The sequence below is a fragment of the Conger conger genome, chromosome 8 (assembly GCF_963514075.1).
Source record: "Conger conger chromosome 8, fConCon1.1, whole genome shotgun sequence".
Lineage (NCBI taxonomy): Eukaryota > Metazoa > Chordata > Actinopteri > Anguilliformes > Congridae > Conger > Conger conger.
Genome location: NC_083767.1, coordinates 55103807 through 55131306, shown reverse-complemented (window position 1 = coordinate 55131306; position 27500 = coordinate 55103807). Strand labels below are relative to the sequence as shown.

Sequence of the window (27500 nt, the reverse complement as noted above, 5' to 3'; positions counted from 1 at the left end):
TTGAACACTATAATAATTGAACTATTACCATTGTTATCTTGAGGTGTGGAAATTAATGTTGAGGTTAAGGTCTCTCCCTCACCCTCTCTCTCTCTTTTTCTCTCTCTCCCTCTCCTTCCCTCTCCCTCTCTCTCTCCCTCTCCCCCCTCCCCCCCCCCCCCTCTCTCTCTCTCTCTCTCTCTCTCTCTCCCCCCTCTCTCCCTCCCTCCCTCTCCCCCTCTCTCTCTCCCTCCCTCCCTCCCTCTCTCAGCAGTGGGCAGGTGGAAGGGGACGTTAAAGAGGAGATCCTGCAGCCCCCGGAGCCCCGGCCGGTCCCGCCCATCCTGACCCCGTCCCCGCCCTCGGCCTTCCCCACCGTCACCAACGTGCGGCAGGACAACGACCGCTACCACCCCAAGCCCGTGCTGCACGTGATGGCGTCCTCGGGACACAACCCCGACCTGGACGAGAACTACAACAAGGCCCCGCCGCCCGAGGGCGGCACGGGGGGCCCCTCCCCCGGCGAGGACCCGGAGCGCAGGCTGGAGCGCAAGCTGAGCATCGAGATCAAGAAGGTGCCCCTGCAGGAGGGGCCCCGCAGCTTCGAGGCGAACAGCGTCCTGCAGCGCAGCCGCGCCTTCAAGGACAAGTCCCGCGCCAGCAGCAGCTCCCTGAGCGAGGACTCAGGCCCCGACTGCCCCGCGCCGGCCGAGGGCGAGGCCCCGCCCCCGCGGCCCAACCACCTCCCCCTGCGCGACAAGGGCCAGGCCGCCTGGTCCCGCCCGCCCCGCGCGGAGCGCGCGCCCTCGCCCTCGCTGGGGCCCGCCCCCCGGACTGCGCTGAGCTTCACCAACCCGCTGCACTCGGAGAACTCTGATTCGGAGGGCGAGGGCCGCGGCGGGGCCTCCTGGGGGCCCGGCGGGAAGACCAGCGTCTCCACGGCGTGCGGCACCGTGCTGGCCCTCTCCCCTGGTGAGCCCCACCCCGCCAGGAAGGTGTCCTCCATGTCCATCGCCGGGCGGGCCTCGCCCCTGGCCGCGGCACCAAGTACGTGGGGACCCTCTTAAACCCCTCGCCCCTGTCCCTGCATGTGCTGCATGGGCCCTCCACAGACACCCCCCCCACCCCCCGGCATGCGCAGGGACCCCCACTTGGTCACTTAAAAAAAAAAAAAAATATATATTATTTCACCAGGCAAGTCAACCCTTTAATGTCCTCGCCAAGTAAAGAGCCATGGAAAACATATGATATGCTCCAAACGGTCGAGCCGAACAGTAAAGGGTTAAGAATTACAATGACGGCCTGACAAGCACTGGCCCCCCCAGGTTTGTCAGTGGCCCCCCAGGTTTGTCAGTGGCCCCCCCAGGTTTGTCAGTGGCCCCCCAGGTTTGTCAGTGGCCCCCCAGGTTTGTCACTGGCCCCCCAGGTTTGTCACTGGCCCCCCTGGCCAAGCACTGCACACTCTGAGAGCGGTTAAGGACAGGGTGGGGTGACCGTATGAACTCAAACCATAATGATAGGCCACCACGTTCCTCACATGCAGACGCGCATGGATTTATACAGCATTGCACAGGCCAGAGGTTACTCAACTTCAGCAGGACTGCATTTTATTTTTAGTTTTAGTGGAAAGTGCAGTGAGCTCCATAAGGTTCGGACAAAGACATTTTGATTTGGCTCTGCACTCCACAATTTTCGATTTGTAGTCAAACAATTCAGATGTTCAGATTTTTTATAGTCGGGTCGAGCTTAAATTTGTGTACCAAAACATTGTACAACTGTACAATAATTCAAGCTCATTGGTTGAAAATTGGTTCTAATTGCCACAGCCAATGGTGGTTCAACGTCAGCGTGTTCACAGAGAAGGGGGAGGGATAAACAGTGTTGTGGTTTGAAGGCGTTTGTTGCTGCTATTCCTCTCTTGACTGTTAGAAGTCTGAAATTACCTATTGTACCTTTAATTGTTTGATTACAAATCTGAAATTATGGTGTACAACCAAAATCAAGGAAAAATATTTATTTGTCCCAAACATTATGGAGCTCACTATACATAGAATAGCTGCTGAATGCATCAATCGGTTAATATCGGAAAACGTGACCCATCAGCTGAATTGATTGAATTATTGAATTGCTTTGAAATCCTTCCTTATGTATTAAGCATGAATCTGTCTTTCATGCAGTACTTACGATCCTCCATTTGCATTAAACTTTGACTTGATCGGAAAAAAAAAACAAAAACAAAAAAACACACGGAACATTGACTTCGGCGAAATTCTCGAGCCCTGTCCTGTCGCCATAGTAACGAGCGGTGACTCAGCGGGCGGGAGGCAGGCTCCGCTCTGGAGCGGCGGCGCCACCCACCCCAGCCTCCCTCCCAGGTGACTCGCAGTGCTGGCCCATGCCGTTTACGGTCTGCTGAGGCTCAGGGGAAAGCCTGGGGCTGTAATTCAGCTCCCTCAGTTTTCCAGCCGGGCCAAAGCCAAGCCTCTCCAGTCTATCCCTGCCTGTCTGCCAGCTAGCTTCCGACACACTTCTACTGACTGTATTACAGCAGCACAGGAGGACTACCAAGTGGAGGGGATGGGGACTATAGTTGAAGTTAATTCATGAAAAAGATATTATGAACTGTTTGTTTGTTTATGTATTTGTTGCATGAGCGCATTACCTTTGCACGATGAGATGTGGTTTTGTGTGGGGGCTTGCTGAGCGAATGCGACGCACAGGCAGGCTGCCTGCTGCTTCTGGAAACGGTGGAGGGGGCGGGGGGTGCGCTCCGTGGTGCTCTGCTTCTGATTGGCTCAAATTCGGGGCATGTGCGGCTTTTCCTCGCGCTTGCTGGGAAGGCTTGCGCGTGACGGATGAAAATTGGGCTTTAGCTGCGTTTTCATACGGCCAGATCGCGGAAGCGGCTCGCATCTGTCTGGCGGAGAAACGGGAGGGTGGAGAAAATGACTCTCTCTCGCTGCCTGCGCTCAAAGCTCCTGCGGTTTGTCCTGTTTTTGGCCTTTTTGTCGCGCGAGAGCAGTTTGCTAATTATATTTACCTTTCGGTAGCAGGTGTCTTACGTGGGTTGACTCATCTCCGCGTTCTCTTGTGTAACCGGCGTGTAGAGCTGAATTCGAAAATGAAACGAGGGGAACCTAAAAACCGTTGGGAATAATGTTGATGACACAAAGTTGCAATGCGGTAATTTCTCAATGTCATATTTTCTTGTTTAAGGAATATAGCCAAAAAAAAAAAAATCAGGGAAGGAAAAAAATGAGGACGAAAATGTACTATGGGATTATGTAAACTTGAATTTTTAGAGATATACCCTCCACGTCCTCTTCAGAACCGCTAAGGATTTTGGATAAAGCTGAATAGAGCGGTTTATGCTGCTGTCAAGTCAGACCAAAGCGCCCCATCTCTCTCATCCCCCCCCCCCCCCAACTCCCCGGTCCTGTGTTTGTGTAACAGCCAGTCAGAAACCGCCTGGGGCGCAACCCACCAATAAGGTGAGGGGGGGGGGGGATTATCAGACTCCGCCTGCGTTCGTTCCTCGGGCCTGAGCGCATTGTTAGGCAGGCGAGCCGCGAGGCCGAGAGCTGCTGGCGGAAGCTCCCCCGCTGTGCCGCGTGTCGTCTCCAATCGACGTCTCGCGTTGAGTGTGCGCCCTCGTTGTGTAGCACTGGGGGAAATCCCCCCCCCCAGGAGGTGTGCGTAAGGGAGAGGAGTGTAGGGGTGGGTACAGTCAGGATCGGGTAAGAGCAGGCTGAAGTGGAGGTGTAAGGAGGAGGAGGGGGGGGTACAGTCAGGAAAGGGGAGAGAGGAGGTTGAATTGGAGGTGTAAGGAGGGCGGGGAGGGCGGGGGGGTGTAGGTGTAGGTAATGACTCCAGTAGGAGCCGCAGGAATAGACTGCAGGTCTGAGTAATAAGCAATCACTTTGGGGGAAAATGGATGCACAATTCCTTTGCCTGTGGGTGAGATGTGGGGGTAAAATGCTTTGATCAAAAGCTATTACTGCTCTCCTTTTTCCACTCTGAGTTTCATTTGTTTCTCTGGGGAAATGAACCGTTTGCTATTGGTGCCTTGATTTGCTCGATGCCATGATTTGGTCCGTCTGATTGGCTCGATGCCTTGATTTGGTCCGTCTGATTGGCTCTCTGCCTTGATTTTGGCCATTTCATTGGCTCGATGCCTTGATTTGGGCCATCTGATTGGCTCTCTGCCTTGATTTGGGCTGTTTCATTGGCTCGGTGCCTCGATTTGGGCTGCTTGATACGCTCTGTGTCTTCATTTGGGCTATTTGATTGGCTCGATGCCTTGATTTCGGCTATTTGATTGGCTCAGTGGCTTGATTTGGGCTGCTTGATTGGCTTGCACGTGCTGGGTAGCCTGGTGATGGGGTTGCTGGGCAGAGCCGCTGCTCTCGAACTAAAGCGTCTCTGGCTTGGTGCCACGCTGACCCCCTGGACCGTAACACCTGGTGTTTGTCTGATTCAGACTGTGACGAGGCTGAAGACTCCCCTCCCCCACTGCCCGCCAGAACCCCAGAGTCCTTCTGTCTCGCCTCAGGTGCGTTCAGTCTGCCCTCCACGTCCTCCTCCTCCTCCTCCTCCTGACCCGCCTGCTCTGTGCCACTAGAGGGCGCCAAGAACAGCTGGTCAGACCTCTGAACCTCAGGGACTGGTTTGTGTTCTTTGATCCAATACATTTTTCAAGTGAATCTGAGCCGCTACAGTATAAATATGGGCCGGGCATTAAGTTTCGCCTGATTTCCTGCTCATAATATTCCCATTTGGCTGATTTTTAAATGTTAGCAAACCCTCCTGTCGTGTGAGAATTTGGATGCTCATTCTAAAGTTTGGTGGCTTTTTGAGAGGTACTCCTAACTTGAAACTCTTCCACAGTCATTTATCACCCTATAATTCATGTGCAGTACAGCTCTAATGCATTACTGTTGTACAGTGTCTATGAGGCTAGATGAATGAACTATGAGGCAATTACACAAATGTTTGCCGCCTCTTGTAAAAATAATTGTGCAACGAGCCCAACTGCCGCAATAATGTTAAGCCTTTATCAGAATGTCCAATACAATGCATTGCAACCTGTTGAAAAAGCAATAATTTGTTTATATTGCTCTCAGCACCTCTTTCTGACCGTATTGCAGGTACGCAGGTGTTCATGGGTAATGTAGTTTTAATGAAATTCCAGCTGGATGAAGCAACATGCGATTGACTGGGAAGCATGCCGCCGGCACTATAATTGTCTTAAGGATGATGATCACGAGCGGGGTAATTGAGATCGCATTTGAGCATAGTTCTGTATGCGTGTTTCGTTCAGCGTTTTCCTTGGATGAGGGATTTGATTACTCCGCAAGCCGTTTTCAGGCGGGGGGGGGGGGGAACGGAGGCAGTAACTGTACCCTCCATTACAGACGTTAGCCGGAGGAGGCCTGCAGCAGGGTGAAGAGATCAGCGCTGCCAATGATGGGTTTTCACTTCCATTACGCCTCAGAGTGAAAGCGTCTCCCTGCTGCAGTGTGGGCCTTGGGTGGTCATTCACTCACAGCGAAGTGCCTGGTGATGTGAATGCAGAGACTGGGGAGACTTGGGAACGTGTAGTTGGTTTTGTTCCATTTATTTATAGGCTGTTGTTTTGCTTTGAAAACAGCGGAGGCTTATTTGTTTATGTGTTAATGAATTAATGCACTTACTTACTTTTACTCGTTTCTAGCATTTTGCCACTGCGAGTTTGACATTTGGGATTACTTTGGCTCGCGGGGCAGATTGGATAGTGTGGCCGCGGCCCTTCTGACAGAAGCGTGCGCTTTCCCGCGCTGAGGAGGCGGGGCCTGACAGCGCCCGGGCGGGCGTGTCGGGCGTCTCTGCGACGGCGGCGAAGGTTTGCAGCGTGGGAACGGGAACCCCGCCTCCCTCCTCCGGGCCGGCCTACGCCGCCGCGTCGCGGAGGATGCGATTAGGCCGCTTGAGCGGCTCTGAATGGGCGGGCCATAATTGGCTGCTCGTTTGCGCGGACGGACGCCGAGGGGGGTGGGAGGTGGCGACGGTGTCGCGCGGAGGCGAGGTGATGTCACCGGTCCTCTGGGATGCAGGTGAGGTGCGGCGGCTGACTGACGAGGCGTCTTGCGCCCTTGAGCGACGGCCAGTACACGCAGGGCCGGCCGCAGGGGGTTCGTTGTGAACGGGTGAGGTCCGGACCATCTCTCCCGATTTCTTGATCATGAGACCTGAAGCCCTCGGTTAGGAACATGCCGTGATGTCATCATGTATTCAGTCCAGTCAGGCTGCGCATATTCTGCAGTAGGTATGCAAATGGCAGGCATTTATATAGCGCCTTTATCCAAAGCGCTGTACAATTGATGCTTCTCCATTCACCCATTCATACACACACTCACACACCGACGGCAATTGGCTGCCATGCAAGGCCCCGACCAGCTCGTCAGGAGCATTTGGGGGTTGGGTGTCTTGCTCAGGGACACTTCGACACAGCCCGGACGGGGGATCGAACCGGCAACCCTCCGGCTGCCAGACGACTGCTCTTACTGCCTGAGCCATGTCGCCCCATGTATGCCAAATTACAAGGCGTTTGGAAATTGTAGTTTTGAAGATAATCCCTGCATGCTTAGTCAGAAATGTTCAGTATACCTGTTACTGTCCTGATATTTTGGCTTAATACATTTGCAATACATTTGCAGTCATTGGTGTGTGAGGGCTTGATGAGCAAACTCATTGAAATTAGCCGGTTGGAGAGTTCTTGAATGGCACAACAGTGAACTTAACCTGCTCTTCTGAGGCTCTCTGCTGAGGGTAGGCTAAGCCGTATAGCCTAGTCTGTAGACATTGCTGTTTTGATTCAGAGCGGGTTCTAATTAGGAGGTTATGACCTGCAGTCTGCTGCACCAGTATGAAGTAAGGCTCAAACGTGGACTAGTCAGTTACGCCATTACGTAATGTAAATCGGTTGCAGCGACTGGTTTAGTTTTGACATTTGAGTTAAGATGCATCTTTAAACAAATTTACACCTACTTACTACTACGTGCAAAGTCGTTCCTGAAATAGGCGTTGACATAGTGCATCGATTTGAAAGATTGGGAAACTTTTTGGGAGGAGAGGTTCAGCATGGTATAAACTAGCAGCGCATTCTCAGTGATAAATCACCCCTTTAATTTCTATGAGATTCTATAAGATTGACGCGCACTCTTGCTTTCGTTTTTGACAAGCTGAGATAGAAACTAACCCATGCTATCTCTGAGTACAGGAATAAATGAGGTTATAATAAAATACTTGGTTGCATCAATTGTTGGAGAGCAATTCATATCAAAGAAAAAACACATAAAGCATTCCAAATGCATCCTCTAAAAGCCCTGAACAAGTCAGACAGAACTTTAGTTTTAAACGAAGTACTTTCGTTACAACATCACATTTAATGTGGACTGCTGCAACAGGCTGCAGAAGTCCACACTGACCAGATACGGTTTGCCTCTTCGCCCTGCCTTGCCTTGCCCTTTTCAGCCACAAGCTAAACCGGCTTTAACTGCTGAATCATTACATTACATTATTGGCATTTGGCAGACGCTCTTATCCAGAGCGACGTACAGTTGATTAGACTAAGCAGGAGACAATGCACTCCTGGAGCAATGCAGGGTTAAGGGCCTTGCTCAAGGGGCCAACGGCTGTGCGGATCTTATTGTGGCTACACCGGGATTAGAACCACCGACCTTGCGTGTCCCAGTCATTTACCTTCACCACTACGCTACAGGCCGCCCCAATCAATTGCATAATCGCAGGGTGATAACTGGTGAGCCAGTGTGGCTTCAGGACCACGTGCTGTTCAGTGTGAAATAAACATTGTAGTGTCCTTTCAGCAGTAAAAAAAACAGCTTTAAAAGAAAGAAAGACAGAAAAATAGCAGTATTAAATTTGCAGGCTTAAGTTTGTTTGTTTTAAATGACACTTGTGTGTTACGCAACTGTCAATAGGGCCTTCCAGACCGTTACCATCATCGGTTCTTATTTGAACGGTTCTTTTAAACATAACATTCTCAGTATTGCGCAGATTTGGCACAGCTCACAGCAGTGTGTTTATTTTGCTGTCAGAAACTGGACAGGCCTCATTGGTCTGGTTTTCCTTGGCTTGGCTTGTCTTGTTGTCTAATAGTAGTTTGTCTTGGGGATTCATGGATCCCGGGCTCATATGAGAGTCCGAGTTGCTGCTGCACTCAGAGGCATCGAGTGTTAGCAGTTGGATCGGGTTGGTGTTGTCCCGCGTATATGTGCAGTCTTGCATACCCCCTCTCTCTGGTGCAGTGGGGAGAGCTTCTGGGCATTGTTCCCCACCTCGGTCCACTGCCGGACTCCGTTTACCTGCGTTCCTTCACCTGTGAGGAACACAACCCTTTTTCAGTAATAACCCAGTTGCTAACTGCCCCCCTTTTCTCCTGTCTGAAGAAGACTCGTCGGGCCAGAAGGCCTCGGGGTCGGGGAGCTCAGCGGAGTGGAGCGACTCTCCGGATCGCCTGGGAACGGGGGCCGAGTCTCCCCAGGTGAGCAGGTCTTACTTCCGCTTCTCGGCCCGAATGAGGGATATGTGGTAATGCAGCCCCCCTGTAACCTCTCTCTCTCTCTCCCCTCTCCCTTCTCCCTGTCCTCACAGGAGGGGACGCCCCACAGGAGCGCCGAAAACGGTACGTACCCCCCCCCCCCCCCCCCCCCCCGGCTTTTCGCCGGAGCGCGTGTGCGGCGTGTGTGGAGACAGCCGGGAGGTTTCTGAAGTCGGCTTGCCTCCTCTCGTTTGTCAATTAAGAAACGCTGTGGCGGGTTTGGCATGCAAACGGTGCTCTGCTATGCCGTTTGATGTCAGAGGAGAGAATATCATTAATGGATGGGTTACAGCGGTGCGAGTGCTCTGTGTGTGTGGGTATTGACCTCCCCCTTTGTAACCAGAGGGAGGGGTGTGGGGGGGGGGGCATTCCCACCCTCACGTCTGCCACAGCCCAGGCCTCTGAAATGCAAAACAGCATCGGCACAAACGCGGCACAAATAATTAATCTGATCGCCCTCCGAGATCTCCGCGAAAATGAATCATTCATATCATTAAAAGCGGCTAAAAAGCCCTGTCTGGAATAGCAGTCGCAGAAGATGCATCTGCGCGTGCGTGCGTGTGTGTGTGTGTGTGTACGTGCACACACTGGTGCGTGTGCCAACATCACATCACATTTCAGTGTTCAGGTTGTTACTCATTTCAAATTGGAAAATTAGGACAAATGATGGCTCTGTGGTGTGGATATTATCCAAACATGAGCATCTGCATATTTATCCTCTCTAAAAACCCTTCCTAAAAGTAAATCCCTCATGTGTCACCTAGCTTTCGGTTGTACCGCCTTTAGTTTTTTGGGTAGATTACATAAATGCGCACAAATGGGGCACATTTTAAATCCCGTTTAGAGAGTGCCACTTGACCGCTGCCTACTTTTAGGTTTTGTGAAGCCTGTGGAATTGGCCCCCCGCGCGCGTGCCCCTCCAGGTAACGCCTCGCTGTGTCTCCTAGATGACCCAGGGGAGGGAGAGAGGAGGAAGAAGGCTCCCGCCCCGGGGGAAGACGGGAACACTGCCAACGCGCGGCCAGACAGCGCGGACGACACGGAGATGGGTGAGTGCTGGGGACCGCCCTCTCGCTGGCTGCTCTCCAGGGCTGTTAAACAGGCTCTACCGCCCCGGGGTGCTGTGCCAGGCTGCTCCCCTGAGGAACTGAGGCTGTGTTCCTATTGGTGACGTAGCGTAGTGGTTGAGGTACATGACTGGGGACCCGCAAGGTCGGCGGTTCGATCCCCGGTGTAGCCACAATAAGATCCGTGCACAGCCATTGGGCCCTTGAGCGAGGCCCTTAACCCTGCATTGCTCCGGTGGGGGATTGTCTCCTGCTTAGTCTAATCAACTGTACGTCGCTCTGGATAAGAGCGTCTGCCAAATGTCAATAATGTAATGTAATGTAATGGTAGTGTGTATCGCCGGGCACAGCGGTGAGGATGCATTGTCATGTATGCAAGTACACAGGACCAATAAAATACTTTATATCTAAAAGCAGTATGATGTGGGTTGTGTCTAATTGGCTACACAATTCCTTCATTTCCCTGCCCACCTTTAACCATTTGAAGAGGGTAGGTTGTAACCTTGAAATGGTTAAATAAACGTAGAAGTCCTGAACTGAAATGCTAGTGGGCATTCTCCATCACATCTCGAATCCTCTGTTCTGACTTTACCCCAGTGCCCCATGAAGAAATGGGCAAAATCTTTTGCATTTCAAGTTTTCCTGTAATCATACATTTCAGCTCTGCGAGCATTCAAAACATTTTTTTAACGCATTTTTTTACGTTTTGCTTCATTGAGACGGGTAGACTAGACGCCGAGGGGGTCACAGATGGAGGTCACAGCTCCAGCGTTGCCATAGCAGGGCCCACGTATGCCTGTGAGTCGGCCGCCCTGTAGTCTGAGCCACGTCTCACTTTTGGGAGCGTTTCTCAGAGCAGAACAATGCATGGGTTTGATTCCATCACTGGCACGTACGAGGCGGTGAAAAAGAGTTTACAGCTTATAATTTGCAATGTGGTGTTCCCGGGCCCGTAGCCGTAGGCAGTCTTGACAAACCCCCACGCTGCTTAACAAAGTTCAGCTGACAGACGCGCTCTTGACAAATTGGTACCTTCAGTGTCAGAATGAAGGAGCAGAGAGGGGGGCGGGGGAGGGAGGCCGGGGGGGCCGGGGTGCCAGCGAAGTAAATCAGCAAGCTGCCTGACTGCTCGACGGAAAAGTCAGATTTTGATCTTGCTAAGTAATGAAAACAAGTGCTGTTTTATATTTGATATCCCCCCCCCCCCCCACGCCCCAATGCGAGGCACGGTGAGTCACTCACGAGCAGTCTGACGGCGTTAAAGCGCGGCTGCTTATCGGCTCTTAAGCTCCTAAATTACTGTCTGCGCCCGATTGGGAAATGTGCGGTCTCCTCTTTTCACCGAGGTCTCCCCCCCCCGTTTGCCGTTTTTGTGTCCTGCAGGATTCAGCAACCGCTGCACGAAGCCGAAAGGTCCCCGGGACCCCCCCACGGAATGGACATGATAGCGACAGAGACCACGCCCCCCTCCCCGCCTGGAGCAGACCTCCTTTTCCTTTAAGTGCCACTGTATATGGAGGACTAGACTGTACTCTTCACTCTCTCAAACACAGCCTCCCTGTTCCTACTAACACAACCTTTTAAAGCAATGTAGATAATCTCCATCATGCAATGGGTACATATTCTACTGTATTTGTACTTTTTGCCAGGGGTTCTGTATTCTGGTGCTAATTACACTCTTTGCTGGGACCATTAACATGCCTTATTCACTTAAAGGATTACTGATGGATTTTTTTTTTTTAATTCAAGAGAAACAACTTTCTTCCTCTGCTACAGTACTTTTAGACTTGTTTTATCGCAATACAGTAAGACACGTATTAATAGGGGCAGTGGACTACTGTTTTTTTTGTTTTTATGTTTTTCTCCTAACTTCTTGATCGCTATATATGCATTGTTTTATTAATGTACAGGGCAAGTAGGTATATAATTTGACAAATTTGCTGTCGCTAAGTATTCTTATTAACAGAAGATGTAAGAAGTTTCTGCATGATCCGACACCCTTGTGTAACTTTTATTGTAAATTATTTGCCCTCCTGTTTCTAGATAATATTTCAGGGTTTTTATTTTATTTTAATTTCTTTCCTTTTTTTTAAAAAAAAAAAGAAAAAAAAAAAGAAAACAAAAAGACAAAATGGCTGGAACCACAGTCACCAGCCACTGAAATGGCACGGGCTCAAGATTGTAATAATACTTTTTTGTAAATTTTATTGTAAAGGTTATTTTTCTATGATATGCTGTTTTATTCCTGGCCCTTACCTCTCGCCTTGGAGCCTGCCTGTGCCTTTTTGGAGAATCTGCCCCTCGTTCCACCGCACACGCACACCACCGCGTCCGTGCCTCCGGAACCTCGCTCAACAAGCCCTCCCACACACACACACACACACACACACACACACACACACACCTGTTTGTATGTTACAGAAATCAATTGACTTGTCAGTAAAAACGAAAAATGAAAAACTTCAACTTGTACTTCCGTTTCCTTTGGCTCTGTCGCTACATTCAGCTGTGTAACCCTGTTGGAAACCTGGGAGTGAAGCACTGCAGGTGTAAGAAATGCTATCCATGCTAGCCAGTAGTACTGTTCACTGAGCTGTTGGCAAATTATTCAACACATACGTTTCACTGTGTTGCTTTGAAAATGTATTATGCAACTGGGCATGTGGTTACTTAATAACTTTGTTTATGGTTCAAGGTATAGCAGACACCTCCATATACTCTCCATACCAGAGGTGGGCAATGAGGGCTGTATCTGTTTCTGCTTTTCATGCCAACTGCTGATCTTAATTACTTAATTGGTACTAACATTTACGTCATCTGACATTTTAGCTACATTTCTCGATGAAGGCATTAATGACAGTCAAAGACTGTTCTTGTGTCCCTGTATGCTGTGGTTTTACTGTGATCTAGTGCTGGTGTCTATGGCCAGTTGGCTCATTTAGCCAGAGTAATTGGTGGAAGCAAAAACCTGCACACACACCGGCCCTCGGTCCTCCAGGACCGGAATTGCCCACCTCTGCTCCATACAGTACACTGTAAATATGCCGACTGAATCAATGACCGTCGCTATCATCTATATGGACACTGGTTCTACTCAAGCACTTACCTCCTACCGGCCTGTTTCACTACTTGTGTTATCTGCAGCGATACGATTTATCAACAGGCCCAAGACCATCTCCACCTGATTCCCTCTCCACATTCATCAATTTCTGTCTCTGGACTGCAGCCATCGTGACCAACGGTACTATACATGAAGGCAGTTTGCCATATCAGCACCAGCACCTACATCCAAATATTTAACAAAGTATAGACCCATCAATCCATGTTTTAAACATTTTAGCAGTGTTTTACAGCAGTGGCACAGATTGCCTGTAAAGGATGCCCCTGTAAAGTTTAATGAACTGAGAGGTGCTTGTCAGACGGTAGACCGTCTTGCTCAACAAGAGACAAGAATCCTTCAGTGTGAGATTCTGAAAGGTAAAAATAAGATGTTTCCCAGACAATTTCAGGGAAATTGCTGCATAAAATAAATACATTAGAATAAAAATGCAAAGCTACTCATGAAGTCGACGTTGTGAACTTTTGACTGAACTTTCCTCTACCGTCCATTACTATGAATCAAGCTTCATTGTACGCCACTCGTAACAAGTCAAGTTCCCATATCTTAATAGGAGACTTACATAATCTGTGCTCACACAAGATTGTGATTAAAAACAAAGATGCTCAGGCATAACAGGATTTCAAGCGATTATTCCTTTTTTTTCTGCTCCACATTATTCTGGGTTTTGGATAACAGCCTCTGTGCTGCTTCAAGCGTTTTGCGGCCCACAATACTGTTTATGATAGCTGATACTGCACTGGGACAGTCACTTTTATGTTTTCTCTTAAACTTGTTTCTTTTTTGGTAACACCCTTTTTGTCTCGATAGATGAGTTACTGCATTGACGGAACATCAGCAGAAGTTATTTCCCCTCGCAGTAATTGCTGAGGGACTCCCCGTCTCTAAAATACACTATAGTGGGCGCTTTTTGATTGCCGAATGCATGGACGGACTCCAGAGGAGATTAATCCACTAATGCTTTGCTAGCTGCTTTCACCGTTTCTGTCCCAGCGCTGGGAGCTGTGAAACAACCTCGACCGTCTTGTTTTCAAAATGAGTCCTGGGTATAGTGGAGCTTAATTTCATTACTCGGTTTTAGCAGTAAATTGTGTTCTGTGTGCATCCTCACTGATAACCTTAGTTTCCAGATACTTTGCAAAAATACTTATATGATTTTGATACTTGCCATGCAGGTAACCCATTTAAATAATAATAATAATAATAATAATAATGATTATTATTATTATTATAATTATAATAATAATGATAACGCATCACAAGTGTTTTTAATGGGTTCTGGACGCTCAGTGTCCAACGGTCCCGGCAATCGATGAGGATCTTACCCCCCCCCCACCTCACCTCCCCACCTCTCGCTCCACATGACCGCACCATTGAACGTGTGTCGGCCCCGGTTGTTGTGGCATGCTGGCGGGGCGATTTGTCATCCGGCTGCGCTGGGCATCGGCGAGCCATGCCTGTGGAATTTCCTGTTCGTCGGTGTCCTCGGAGCCAGACCATGAGAGGGATGCAGTTTTAGTAAGCTAAGCACATGGTGAAGGTCCTCCAGAAACATGTATTAAAAGGCAAAGAACACGCCCCCATCTGAAAAGTAGCTACCGTTCATTTTGGATGTGTCATTTTTTTCTTGCATAATTACAATTATTAGAATGTGTAGCTACAGAACTACGTACATCTACATTACAACTGTGTATTCGTCGTAGCCACGAAAATTAATTTGTGTATTGGAGAACCTTTTACCTAAGCTATTTGCACTACAGTAACGTTACAATTATTATTATTATTACAGTTATAAAGTATATACAACGTTACATGATTTACATTTGACACAAGCACAAATGATAATACCACGCCAACAATTTGACAGTACACTACATAGTAAACTATGTTAATTAAATAATTACATGTTTAATGCAAACCTGCATAAAAAGATATGCTAAAATTACCAGCTGCGCGATCAGCAAATAAAATATGGTCAAATCCCACCTTATTGACGTGGCAAAGAAAAAGTCGGCACTTCATACCGATGTCTTTATACCGATGTCTAGAATTGCTTCCATTAAATATTTTTTGTTAAATACTATTATTTTGTCTTCACAGATTTCTCAGTTCACTGTTTTTAACTTATCTTTTCCCGCGTTCTGTGACTTATCACCAGTCCTTTTCTCCTCCAAGAGTGGATTCACGCTTGTCAATCAAGAGAAAACCCCGCCTTCAGCCTTCTCTGCCTGTCAATAGACATAAAGACCCGCCCCTTGCCTGTCTGTCAATAGACATTATGCCCCGCCCCTCCTCTGCCTCTTACACAAACAGCAGTCGCGGACGGGGAGAGTAAATAGAGAAAGCCCCAAGATGGCGGAGTCAGTGAGCTTCATTCACTTCGCAGCAGCGGATAAAAGCCCGCTCCCAAAACCCAAGGAACCCAAAGGAACGTCGGAGAGTCGACCGCAGTCTTCCCGGGACCACCATCCTCCACCACCCAAGAAAGTCCGAAACGAGGAGAAGAGCCTTAAACCCAAGAAACTGAATGGAGAAGGCGGAGGAGGGGGAGGAGGCGGCGCAGTGGAGAAGCAGCACCAGAAGCAGAGTTATGGCAGCCCGACAACATGGGGCTTCAGTCCCATTAAGGCAAACAACCCTGCAGCGCCAGTCCAGGCACCTCTCCACAAGGTCTTCAAGCAAAGCGATTTCCTCGCCTCCCCCTCGAAGTCTAAGAAACCCAAGGAGAAACGGGAAAAGGAAAAGAAGAAACACAAACCGTCTCCTGCAAGTAACGTTAACAGTCTTATCAGTTCTGGACTGAAGAAGGAAAATGGGGACGTGGAGTTGGTGCAGAAAGGTAACGTTAGCTAATGTTTTGGAGTTTTCTGTAAGCTAGCCAGTGCGAACTACGTGCTAATTTGTAGCTGCGTAGCTAACGGATACACCCCGTTCATTTAGTCATACCAATTGATTAATGTCAGGAAAATATGAGGTCGACTACACACGAGCGAGTGAATGTTCGTTAATGTTCGCTAACGTTAGTTGCTTTACGTCACATTCTAGCTCGCTAGCTAGCTAATGCTAACTACTCGTTGCGGAATACAGGAGCATGTGGGCCATGCAGTAGGCTGTGTTGTAACGTTAGCTAGCATGCTAGTATCTCGTTCGATCTGCATAAATGTTTTTTGGATTATTTATGAGCGTTTTTGAGATCAGGTCTGATCAACATATACGCTGCTCAGTGATAAGACATTTGTAAACCGAATCCGTGTCCAAATAATACGTGTTGTAATATGGCATATGTGGCTAGCTATAACCAGCCGTGTGTAGCTAAGTTTAGCTAACTAAGCAAGCCTGTTTTTGAACGCTGTCCAGTTCAGGATTTGGTTATTGTTTCTTGTCTGCATGCTTCGCTGCCTATAATGGCTGCGAGTGGCACTTGGAACTTGGGCTAAGTAACATTAGCTAGCTTGGCGACATGTAGAATTAACATGATGTGTGACAGTGTTAACTTATATTTATCGGAATTTTGAATTTGATGCATTAACGTATATTAAGCAAGTGAGTTGTAAAAATTGAAAAAATATTTAGGTTGCAACTATGTGTAATTGTCATTTTACCTACTAAATATTCGTTATTCGGCGAAAGTTAGCCAGCAAGCTAACTGCAACGTTATTTCTCATTTGATGCTGCGTAGCTGTTTTGTAAATCCGGATCATGAATTATTTGATTGACTCCGTTAATGTCATAACTCAGTTTTTCTAAAAATGTACAAATGTGTAGGTGAAGGCAGAGCTCGTAGAGATCAGTTGTGCTTGACAGTTAATATGCAGCAGTTGTTTTAAGTGAGTGCTGAAACTGTATGCCATTTCTACAGTGTATAGCAATCGCCCGCCATTTAGTAATGTTTTCTACCACGCCCCCAAAAATAAAATCTGCGGAACATGGCTAGGTAATGCAGACCTACTGCGATTACAACCATGTACTGGAAACTGCGAGAACAATCCTAGTTCTCCCGAGCTTCCTTAAACAATTCACGTTCTTTATGTTTAACCGAGTGAAAGTCTCTCTACCTACCCTTTCTTCTAGTTATAAATAATCATTTAATCGCCGAGGTCCCTCGTGCCTCCTAATTGCCCTTTGCTGGAGCCTACAAATACTGTGTGCGCGCTGACCTCCCGGGGGCCATTACAGGGGACCTCGTGTCTGACGCCCGTGATGTCATGTGTCAATTTAAATTGGAGACCCAGTCGTCTTAATTCTGCCTCGGCTTCGAGGAAAGTGTTTTAAGTCGCTTTATTTTGTGGGGAGATAATATGGACTGTTGGGCTTCTTGCTGAATTTCCATATTTTGCATGTTCAAAGAAACAAAAAAATAATAATTCGTACATTTATTTAGCTTTTCCCTATTTGTCAATAACCGAAGACCCATTTTTTTCCCAACGTTGTCCCGTCTGTCTGGTTTCAGGGTGGATATTGGGTAGATTACAACTTAATTTCTTGGTATAGATGATAATATCATGCAGAATGCAGTACATTTTTATTTCGACGATTGCATGTTTATGCAGCTGTGTTCTGCTTCTTTCATGGTGCCTTCTGTTTTCACCGAATATCTTATATGTGGAATTTTTACTTAGTTTTTGTTAATTATTTGGAATAAATTGATAACTTGGAAATGCTTTAACAAAAATATTGATCTTTGTAGAATTCTAAAACTTGGTATAATTCTGCATGGTGTTGTAGCTAATGCCAGGGCAGGTACATTTTATTATTTGTAATTTATGAACTAGCTCTATCCGACTGCCAGAATGTAAAATATGAACTTTGGCTTGTTATTGGCTACACTCGCCACTATAGCAAATATGCAATACTGGAAGTATGACTCCATTTACTCCATTTTAAATAAACCATTACATACATTATCATGAGACATTCTATATCTGTGTCTATTGATCTATTTGTCTAATTGGTTGTTGATTGTTCTCTAGCTAGCTGTGACGGCTGGCTAGCTAGTTGGCTGTGCAAATATGTGAACAATTCCACAGTAATGTCAACCTTACCATTACAAAATAAACTTGCGTGTGTCCTTATTAAAGTTATGTTTTACCATTTTGAAACCTGATAAAAATGTAGGCTAACAACAGGAAAAATGCTTAAATTGATATTTTAGTCACATTACCATTGAAATCAATGCTATTTGGCCGCCATCTTGAAAAAATTCAAAACCATTTCAGATGGTTTTCTCTGTCAAAACTGATATTCAGAGCTATAAAAATCCAGACTTTAAAATTCTGAGTTTTTAGAAAGTGTGTAGTCTCCCCAAAAGACCTCTTTTTACATCACATCCATAGCGCAAGTTATTTATAGCATTTGTTTATTTGTTTTCTGGCTTAACAATATTTGAAAATGATTTTTTCCCCCTCAGCCCAGTGGGTGCTATGATAATATGCATAAGTGTTTTTTTTTTATCATGTAACAAGAGAAATTCTGAGGGATTTTGTCTGTAATTTTCGAATCCATAACACTGGAATTGCCCATGTGTTGTGTGGTCCTGTGATTTGCACAGATAACACGAATGTTGCACCTATATTGACATGGCCACGATCTGTTCTCCGGTGCACTTGCTCTGCTGCAATTGCTTATTTTCTCTAATATTAGTGCAGTGCTGTTTGTTTAAACACCAGATAATTTTATTTTATTAAAAAAAAAAAAGAAAGAAAGAAAAAAAGAGCCACCCAAAGTGGGGCCGAGTAGCATCTCCTGTTTCCGCTGCCATTTTGGAATGACCACTATTTGCCGAAAACTAGGGTTTGTGAGAATGTAGTTCTCCTCCGAAATGCGTTCGTGTCACCAGCTGGTTCTTTCAGGCCGCAGGCTGCAGCTAATCTCGCGCTGAATAGAGTCTGAGGAAGACCTTTCACATGCCTTTGTGTGAAGTCCGCACGCTTGATCGACCAGTGGGGGTCAGTAGATTGCGATGAATGCCGGATCCCTGACTAAATTAACCCTCCTGTACCCTGGGCCTCGCCAGTCACTCCTCACCCGACGGCGCAACCATCCTCGATTACTTGCGCCAGAATTTTAAATTCAGATTTGAACCCTTACTACGATAAAACGCATCGCCTCCGTTTCCGTCCCCCAATGTTTCACCTTGGTGTCAGGATTTATTTTATTTGCGGCACACAACTGAGGCTAAGTGGGTTTGTGGGGAAACCCCCGATCTGCGCTCCGCTTCATCATAGTTTACTAGAAAATCAGTGGGAGGTTGTGCACGTTTTTATTTCATGGTGAATAATTGTTTGAATAGTGGACACTATAAAAATATGCATGTTGAGATTTAAAAACCCCCCCCCCCCCCAAAAAACAAAAACAAATTGCTGTTGCATACATGCTTGGCCTCTATTGTGGGAGGACAATTGGGGGAGAATGAAGGGCTGTGCACCCGCGCTTGTGCCCTTCCAGTAGGATTGTAAACATGATGGTATCTAGATTCCTTCTGGTGGACAATGTTCTACTGTAGGACCTGTTTGCAAGTCAGTTTCCTTAGGTGTGGCCTAGTCTTTTTGTTTCCTGCCGTTCTCCTGTGTTTACATTCGACTCCCGGTGTTTGTATAACGTCGCCCGTTTGATTTGATAGGCCGGTTCGCGGCCGTTGTTTGCTAACGCGCGCCGCGTGACTTGGCCGCCGCGTCTTTCCGCGAAACTGCTGAAGTCTGGTCCCGCGATACTGCTGCAGTCGAGAAATCGGATGATGTGTCACCGACGGAGGATGCAGCAGTGATTATTACTGCAGGTTTTCTCTGTGCTTGGCATTTTCTTTTTTGACTGGCTCGGAGCTTCTGAAAAGTACAGAACGTTGCTCTGGGACATGTGCTGTTTCTAATAAAGCCCACGACGGCTCCGTCTTCCCCCTTATCGGGCTTGCGCTGTTTGTTCTGGCAGGTCTGAGATGGATTAAATGAAACTTTTGAAAGTGTGCCGTTTGCATTGATGCTCCTGTGCTCATATTTCTTTTTCATTTCTTTTACACGCACTCGCATCTTCTTAGTTTTTTTTTTCTTGTTTTTTTTTTTTTTCTTTTTTCTGCTTCTTCTTTCAGTGGAGAGCTTGCCAAGAACGGTTGCTAGAACATGTTCGAGGTTGTCTTGAATAGTCATTTTTAATTGGTTTAACAGTTGCCCTTTTATTGAGAAATATTTAGTTCTGAAACCTGATGCCCGGTGTACGTTTGTGTAAAAACATAATTTGAATGGCGTTACACAGGTGCTCCCAGGATCATTCAGAACCGATAAGCACCTGATGCTGTTCGCGATCTTAAGACCTTAAGCCAGTGTACTATGTCAGTATGCATAAATCAAGTCTATAATCATAGCAACCTCTTTACGGCTTATCGGGACTGCACTGTGGCTAAACTAGCAATGTGTGTTAAAGGCTTTTGACATGTCATTGCGCTGGTTCGCAAAGAGACTTCTTTACAATTTGGTCTGTAATCCATTTTAACGCATTGGGGCATTCAATCTTAATTCAAGCAATTGCATGTGGAGACACTTTCAATTTTTGTATTTTTTCCCTTCGTTTAAAAACTCAATTTAAACACACAAGCTTAGGCTCTGGATCAAAGTTCTAAAAATCGTATCTCAAATATAGTCCTATTTAGAGCATGTCAACATGTAAAGTAGGGCTGGGCAATATTTATCCTCATTGATATATGAATGTGTGAGAAACGTATTGCAACAGACTCCTTGAACTGCAACTGATAGTATTTATTTAAATTGATGTTCTGTTATTGTTTGGTTGTTCATGTGTAATTTATTCAATAAACGCAGGTTGGAAATAATCTTTTTAATCTTTTTATTTTTATTCAGTGGACGTAGGCTATTCATTGTCTGGGGTTTATGTTAGCAGTGTACCTAAAGCAGAAAGACATAACTGTGCTAACGTCAATACTTATTTATTGCTAGTCATATTGTGCAGCCATATTGTAAAGACGTTGCATTTCAAAGCGGTATTTATTTATCTAATGTAAACTCACCGTGTTCCAAACGCCAAGTTGGCTCACCACGTTCAGAACAGTACAACTTTCATGAAGAATAACAAAAAAAAAAAAAAAAAAAAGGATAAATAAGATTACTTCCAGATCACTTCTGGTTTTTATGTGTGTGTGTAAAGTATAATTCCTTCCGTCTTCAGAACTTGGTGCAAGTCGCATACGCGACCCGTTTCAGCATACAGTGACATGGTAATGGCGCTCCCCTGTGACATCGTGGTGGGGAAGCTGTTGCCAACGAGAGACTACGGACCAGGCAGGCTTACGTGAGGGCGTTTGGGCCATCGAGAGCTAACGGTCTTCCGAATACAGGGACGTTGTGCAAGTTATTTGTTGTTTACTCTATAATTATTGGTTCAATTCACATCAATCAAAGTGTTTTAGTGTCTGTGATAGTCAATAAGCAGCCATAATCATAAACCACATTCCTCAGGAGGAAAGCTGCCATTGAACGGGACGCGGTGAGTTTACGTCACTAGGCTGTGTGTCAGATGTCGTCACCATCTGTTTGTAACTCCCTCTCGGTGACCTTGCACACTGTCGGTTAAAAATGTTCCCATCCAGGTTTCCTCTGGGGTGGTGTGTAGAATTTTCTGAACTGGATATATTTTTCCTGGTTTTTTGTACTCGCTACTTTAGTTGCTTTGGATGTGGTCAATAGTTTGAGTTGGCTTTGTATTCAAATTTCATTTCTTAGAAATCCTTGCAAAGGAAAGTTTTTTTTCCCCCCTGCAGAGTCTATTATTCATTGCACATTCAAATTGTAAATTGCAATTAAGTTGCTATTGAAAAATTCTTTTTGAAAGGCTCTGCCATCTAGTCTGCTATCAAATAGTTCCAAGTGCCTTCTCTTGTAAAATATTACATTTTTAGAAGAATGGGCACCTTTCTTTAACAAAATGTTGAATGTTAAAAGTCATTTACTATTTCACTGACACACTGCCAAGTTAGTGCCATTGTGTGTGTCCTTCTCCTAACCCTCAAAATCAGCATAGCAACCATCTCCTTCCACTCATTTGGTTTACATAGGGGGGGGTTTGAGGATACATTTTTGAATCCTGAAATATTCAAATAAAAAACAACCTACAGTTGTCATTCAAAGAACATTCTCTTAAATGGAACCGACAGGCTGACATGCACATTATATTTTAAACCAAGCAATCAAGCTCATCGATAGTTCTACATGAGGGTTTGTTTGGAACTTTAGAAATCAAGTTAAAATACTCATTTTACTTTGAATCATTTATTGGAATGTTTGAATTATTCTAGCCATATATTTTTTTAACAGGTTCACGTTCTAGCTATAAATCATTTTATAAATTGATAACCAGTAGTCAAACATGCTGTAACAGGCGTGCGTGGATTGTTTTCAGTGCCGTGAAAGACGCGGCGTAATAAACCCCGTCTATAGGTGACCGCTGCGAGCGGAAACGGTGATCTTGCGTTGTCTAGGACATTATGCACCCAGTCAGAAAGAATGAGGCCAGTGTGGGGCTGCGGCCAAAACCGAAAGTTCTTGACCAGGAATTGCACAAGGACGCACTGGGTGAACTTTAATTTCAATGCTGGCTTAGGGAGGGCGGTGCGTCTGGTGTCGTAAAAGACATCAGCCAAGGGCACGTTGAGAAGGGAGCAGCGGCAGCCTCCAGTCACACGGAAAGCTCCCGACTCCATTACACCGCTTCTAGCACTGTTAATGAATAAATGCACTTATCAGTGTGCAGAGAAATGCATTAAAACCTGTCTCTTCTTAGCATACGCAAGATGGCGGCCATGTTTTTGTTTCATAATGTCACTCCCGACTATTTCCTTGTCCTTGGAGGTTACCCTCTTCTCAATCGCGGTCTCTCTTGACTGGCCCGTCTTGGGGACTTTCTCGCTCAGTGGGTGAGGTTATTCTTCAGCAGGGTTGCCCTGTGTGGGCTTGAGCAGACAAGCTTGTGTGTTGGCCTATTCCAGCTGTGCCATGATAGATCTCGTGTTGTATTTGTTTGCCTGCGAGCTTTGCGTGATTTTAGGTTGAGGAAAACTGACAAGTGGATGCAGTAGACTGATTTTCAAAAATGATATTACATGGCTCTACTACAGACTGCCATGTGTGTGAGCCACGCGTTGCACTGTCTACAAAGCATTGAACCAGCAGGCCATGTACAGTGTTACTGAAGCATTTTTACAGATATTCTAACTTTGCTCACAGAGCAGTGGCGAGGTTCTCGTTGGCAGGAGTTTGTGGCAGACTAACTCATTACACTGTTTAATGGTCGTTAACAGATTGTGCGTCTGAGCAAATTCCACCGAGACCACTGTCAGGACTGCAGAACAAGTCACGAGCCCAGTCTACCAGTCCAGCGCTGAGCCGGTTGGCTTGCGAGTGCAAGAAGTGCTTTAACCAAGTGCCAACTTCCTCATGAGTGACTGCAAATATATTTGTCAAATATAATTGTTTCCTCAACATCAGATTCACCTTTATGATTGTTTAAGCAGTGTTTGCTTCAATCTGGAAGTGAAACTGAGTTGTGATGTCACATGACCACTAACTCAAACATACGGACAGATACTGCCTTCTCGAATAAGGAAGCTAACTAAATATATTTCTTGTTACATTCCCCCATTCAATGCTTACTGTTAGTTTTATTGGGTTGTATTGTATAAAAATCGATGTTATTACAGAGCCCTGCATGACTATGGCGACCAGACATCTTGTAAGTAAATTTGAAAGTCTCCTCCCTTGACAGCGCTGTGAATGATATTACGTGAAATGGCACTTAGTTTCTGCCTCTTCGTTTTTCTGTTTCAGACCACAACAAGGACAAAGAGAAGGAGAAGGAGAAGGAGAAGGAGAAGGAGAAGGAGAAGGAGAAGGAGAAGGAGAAAGAGAAGGAAAAGGAGAAGGAGAAGAAAAAGGAAAAAGACAAAGACAAAGAGAAGGACAAAGAAAAGGAGAAGGAGAAGGAGAAGAAGAAACACAAAGCGATGAATGAAATTAAGAGAGAGAATGGAGAGGTGAAACTACCCCTGAAAGGTATGTCTATATGTATCCATGGTGACGCATATTCTTGTTGGCCATCAGGCCATTTCTGTAGCAGTCGAAGTGGAAATGTTTACAGTCCCTTGCAGTGGGGACTGCTAACATTTGATCAAACATCTGGGCGCACACTAAGGCTTCGGTTACACTAGTCATTTAAATCGAACTAAAAGAGTGGTCTAGCGCACATTATGATCGAGATTGCTCGCCGTCTGGGCGTGATCGGGCATCTCGAAGCGCACTCCCCCGGAAAGACGTCAGAGACGAGGCGGCAGCCGATGACAAATGTGGTCGAACGCACAAGGCAGTCGGCGTCCCCATACCCCCCCTCTCAGCCGAAACCGTGAATGCGAACCGTAGCATGATACTTACGCTAACAGCACACCGCCGCCTTTTATTACATATTGTGCGGGATGATTCAATCCTAACGGAGATCACAAGAGCTCGCATTGATCTGTCAAATGTCGACTCGACGCCGATGTGGCTCAAATGTGAATCGGATGTTCAAATTCCGATTCCCGAAGTCGCACGAAAAGTCTAGTGTAACCGTAGCCTAATGCATCCCGATCGGTAGATGTGCAGCTAAATAATTATTTCCAGTTGGCACACAAATTTACCGGCGCAAACGCTCCCGAAATCGCTCTCTTAGCAGCACTGTACTGATTTCTAGTTTTTGTCATTTAATACTTCTGTTTACCGTTTCGTAAAGGAGGGCGGTCTGTCGGTCGGCCCTTCTGTATTTTTACACTGTGAAAAGAGAGCGAGTGAGCAGAGAGGGTTGCAGTTAAAGGGCCATTGTGTGCGATCAAACCCCAGGCTACGTGGGCCGCATTGTGTAGTCCTCGAGTCCTTCGTCCTGTGTGCCACATGGCAGGCCAGTCTTAACTGATTTATAAGTTCTTCCATATAAGTTCTTCCATATATTCATTGTGCTGAGATTTGGTGCTGGTTTTGTTTGCTGTGTATTTCTGTGGTGTATTTCTGGGTTAAAAGGGAGAATGCCTCAAAATGATAATTCACTAGGGGAAAATATTAGCCCCGAGGAACAATTTAGCTGGACTGTATATCGCTGCACACGATGTCCTTTGCTTTCCGCCCTTTCGGGAATCGGAGAACAAAAGTGGCAAACGCAGATCTCTGCTTTCTGTGCTGCAGGTACGGTAGTTATCTGTGTGTGCCGGCTGTGTGTCCTTGTGAAGTCAAGTCATTTATTTCACAACGGAGCAAGCTAAAAACAGAACCAGAGGGGGGAAAGTTCCTGTATTCCTGTGTTCTTTTTTTCTTGTCTTTTTTTTCCCCCCAAACTTAAGGTTTTTTTTTTTTTGTTGTTTTTTTTACATTTCAAATACATAGTTATGCATACAATGAACATAAACCTGTGGTTATCGAGAGTAATACAGTTTATATATTACATTTCACAATACTGTGTATTTTGGGTTCGTATCTAATCTTTACCGGTCCAAACTGTCAGGGGTTGCCGTAAAGTCTTGAGGTGGGTCTACAGTACTGTGCAAAAGTCTTGGGCACCTTTTTAACATTCTGTACAGGTAAGATTCTTTCAAAAATAATACAATGAAAGGTCCTAAATAAACGTACTATCCATTTTACATTACATTTGACTAATTTTGCGGAATAGTTAACTGAATCAAATCAGTATCTTTTGTGACAACTCTTCAGGGTTAAATGCATGACTTCTCTGAGAATCAGCAGGGAGGTTGTTCCAAGCACGCTGGAGAATTTGCCACAGTTCTTCTGCAGACTTTGGTTGGCTCCTTGCTTCTGATCTCAGACAGGCTTGATCAAGTTTTTATGTAAAAAGTAGTCGCTTGCTTACAGTAATATGTAACTTTTAAAATCAAATACAAAAACAAAAAAATGTCTGTCTGTAAAATTAAATCTTTTGGATAAAATGAATATTTTAGAAATCTCAAATGTGTTATTTTATACTAACACACACACAAAAAAATAAACATGTATATAATAAAGTTTAGGGTGCCTAAGACTTCTGCTCAGTGCTGTATATTAAAGTCTCTCTCGGGCATACAGGATCTACTCCCACTCTTGAGCACATTTAAGGGTTTTATGCGCTGTAAGCGTGTAACGCTTCCCCCCTCTCCGTGGCTTCGGCTGCGTCGCACGTAGCAGTTAAGTGCAGGACCTGGCCCGGGCTTAATCTCCAGCCCGAGTGATAACTTGCCGCGAGGCGACCGCCGGACAAACAGCCTGTCATGTTCTTGTCATGTCGGGGCGAGACAGATGGCGGCGGCTCCTTTTTTTACGACTTCCCTTTCTGTGCGTGAGATCCTGCTGCATGAAGTCTCTTCCGTTTCCGATGCGTTAATGTGTCCTATGCCCCCTATCTGTCACGGTCGGGCTGTGTGTGTGTGTGTGTCTGACTCATTAAGCGTTTGTTGTAGTTGGGTAAGGATTTCTGTAAGCTTCTCCCTCTGGACAGCTTTGATGTTTCTATCCCCCCCCCCCCCTCCCCCCCTTCCGTGGTTGGGGTTTTTTAAAATTTAAAAATCTAAAAATGTATCGGGGCTCTTTGTGGATTCCCTGAGCAGCGGATGTAAACGCTGAACTTGGCCTCTTCATCCATATTCCGCATGGCTGCTTCTCGTTTGCATTTTAAAGCGCCATGATTTATTTATCTGTGTAAATGATTGAGTCTAGACAACTGGAAAATGATATTGGCTTGCATGTTTGCAAGGCTCGGTTTTATTTTTTATTTTATTTTTTTTGTAACTAACATTTTTGATGCAAGTACGTACTGGTGAGCGATGAGACGTGGGTCCCTGGCCAACTGAACCTTCCCTAACCCTTGGCAACGCTGTCCCCAATTACGCATTGCCCTGCAAGGCTAGCAGGCCCTGTCCCCATTGGCAGAGTAGGGGTTTAATCCTGGATTGAGGGGCCCTCGCAGAACTAGAACAGTGCCTTAATGGTGGGGGAAGCCACCCAGTGCATATACTGGCATATACTCATTGAGAGACGTATCGGCATAAATAAGTGTCCTATATAAGTGAATGAAGTGTCCTCTTTGTCCAGTGTTTGTGGGTAGCACTCAAACGCTCTTGTAGCTGCAACAGAACAAGCGATACGCCATTGGAAGCAGTGCTTTAATGATTTAAATATGCTAATTGCTGACAGTCTATTTGGCTAAACGCTTGCTCTTTTAAAAACTGAGAGGAAACATAATGCTGCGTTTTAATAAGGAGCGGTTTTGTCCCTTTTTATCTGCAGCCATTTAAAAAGCTCGCCCCATTGTTTTGTTATGCATCCCGAAAAGCATCCCCCCCAGGAGCTACGTTACCGAAAAATAAGTGTTGCAGAGAAATATTTTTTGCTAAACTGCAGGTGGTGAATGCCAGAATAGAAACCCAAATTTAGAATATTGTGCTTGCAACACAGCAAAGTGCTCCACTTGGTGCGACACCGCATGCAATTTAAGCATGCTGGCAAGCCTGGCACGGGATAGGGGAAATGAAGCGCAGTGCACTACGCTGGCCGTGACTTGCATAGTTTCACAGTCCCTATCAGGTGGGTCACCTATTGGCAGTTTTGGAATGCTCAACCAAAATTCCGACCAGTCCAGATGCTTCAGTGCCTCTACTGACCTGGGACTGGGTTCTACTGGTAAAGATGATAAGGAAATACGGCTGTTTGGCCATATGGATAATTGC

General features: G+C 46.1%; 2 protein-coding genes across 10 annotated transcripts in view; both read left to right on the top strand.

The window, feature by feature from the left end:
* ptpn12 (protein tyrosine phosphatase non-receptor type 12) overlaps positions 1-12111 on the top strand; it is a 52455-nt gene extending 40344 nt beyond the window's left edge. Inside the window, exons 13-18 of one of the 9 annotated variants that reach the window (XM_061251501.1) lie at positions 254-1026; positions 4460-4531; positions 8427-8521; positions 8632-8662; positions 9454-9627; positions 11029-12111. In XM_061251501.1, the coding sequence (XP_061107485.1) occupies positions 254-1026; positions 4460-4531; positions 8427-8521; positions 8632-8662; positions 9454-9627; positions 11029-11090 (1207 nt within the window). In that variant the 3' untranslated portion in view covers positions 11091-12111. Of the gene's footprint in view, positions 1-250; positions 1027-4459; positions 4532-8426; positions 8522-8631; positions 8663-9453; positions 9628-11028 lie in introns of all 9 variants that reach the window. The other 8 variants (XM_061251507.1, XM_061251506.1, XM_061251503.1 and 5 more) reach the window with 8 other exon arrangements.
* Positions 12112-15052: 2941 nt separating this feature from the next.
* LOC133134502 (putative uncharacterized protein DDB_G0271982) lies at positions 15053-24656 on the top strand. Its single transcript, XM_061250704.1, has 3 exons — positions 15053-15602; positions 23590-23814; positions 24634-24656. Exons 1-3 carry the CDS (start codon positions 15116-15118, stop codon positions 24654-24656), a joined length of 735 nt encoding a protein of 244 aa, XP_061106688.1. The 5' UTR covers positions 15053-15115.
* Positions 24657-27500: the final 2844 nt, after the last annotated feature.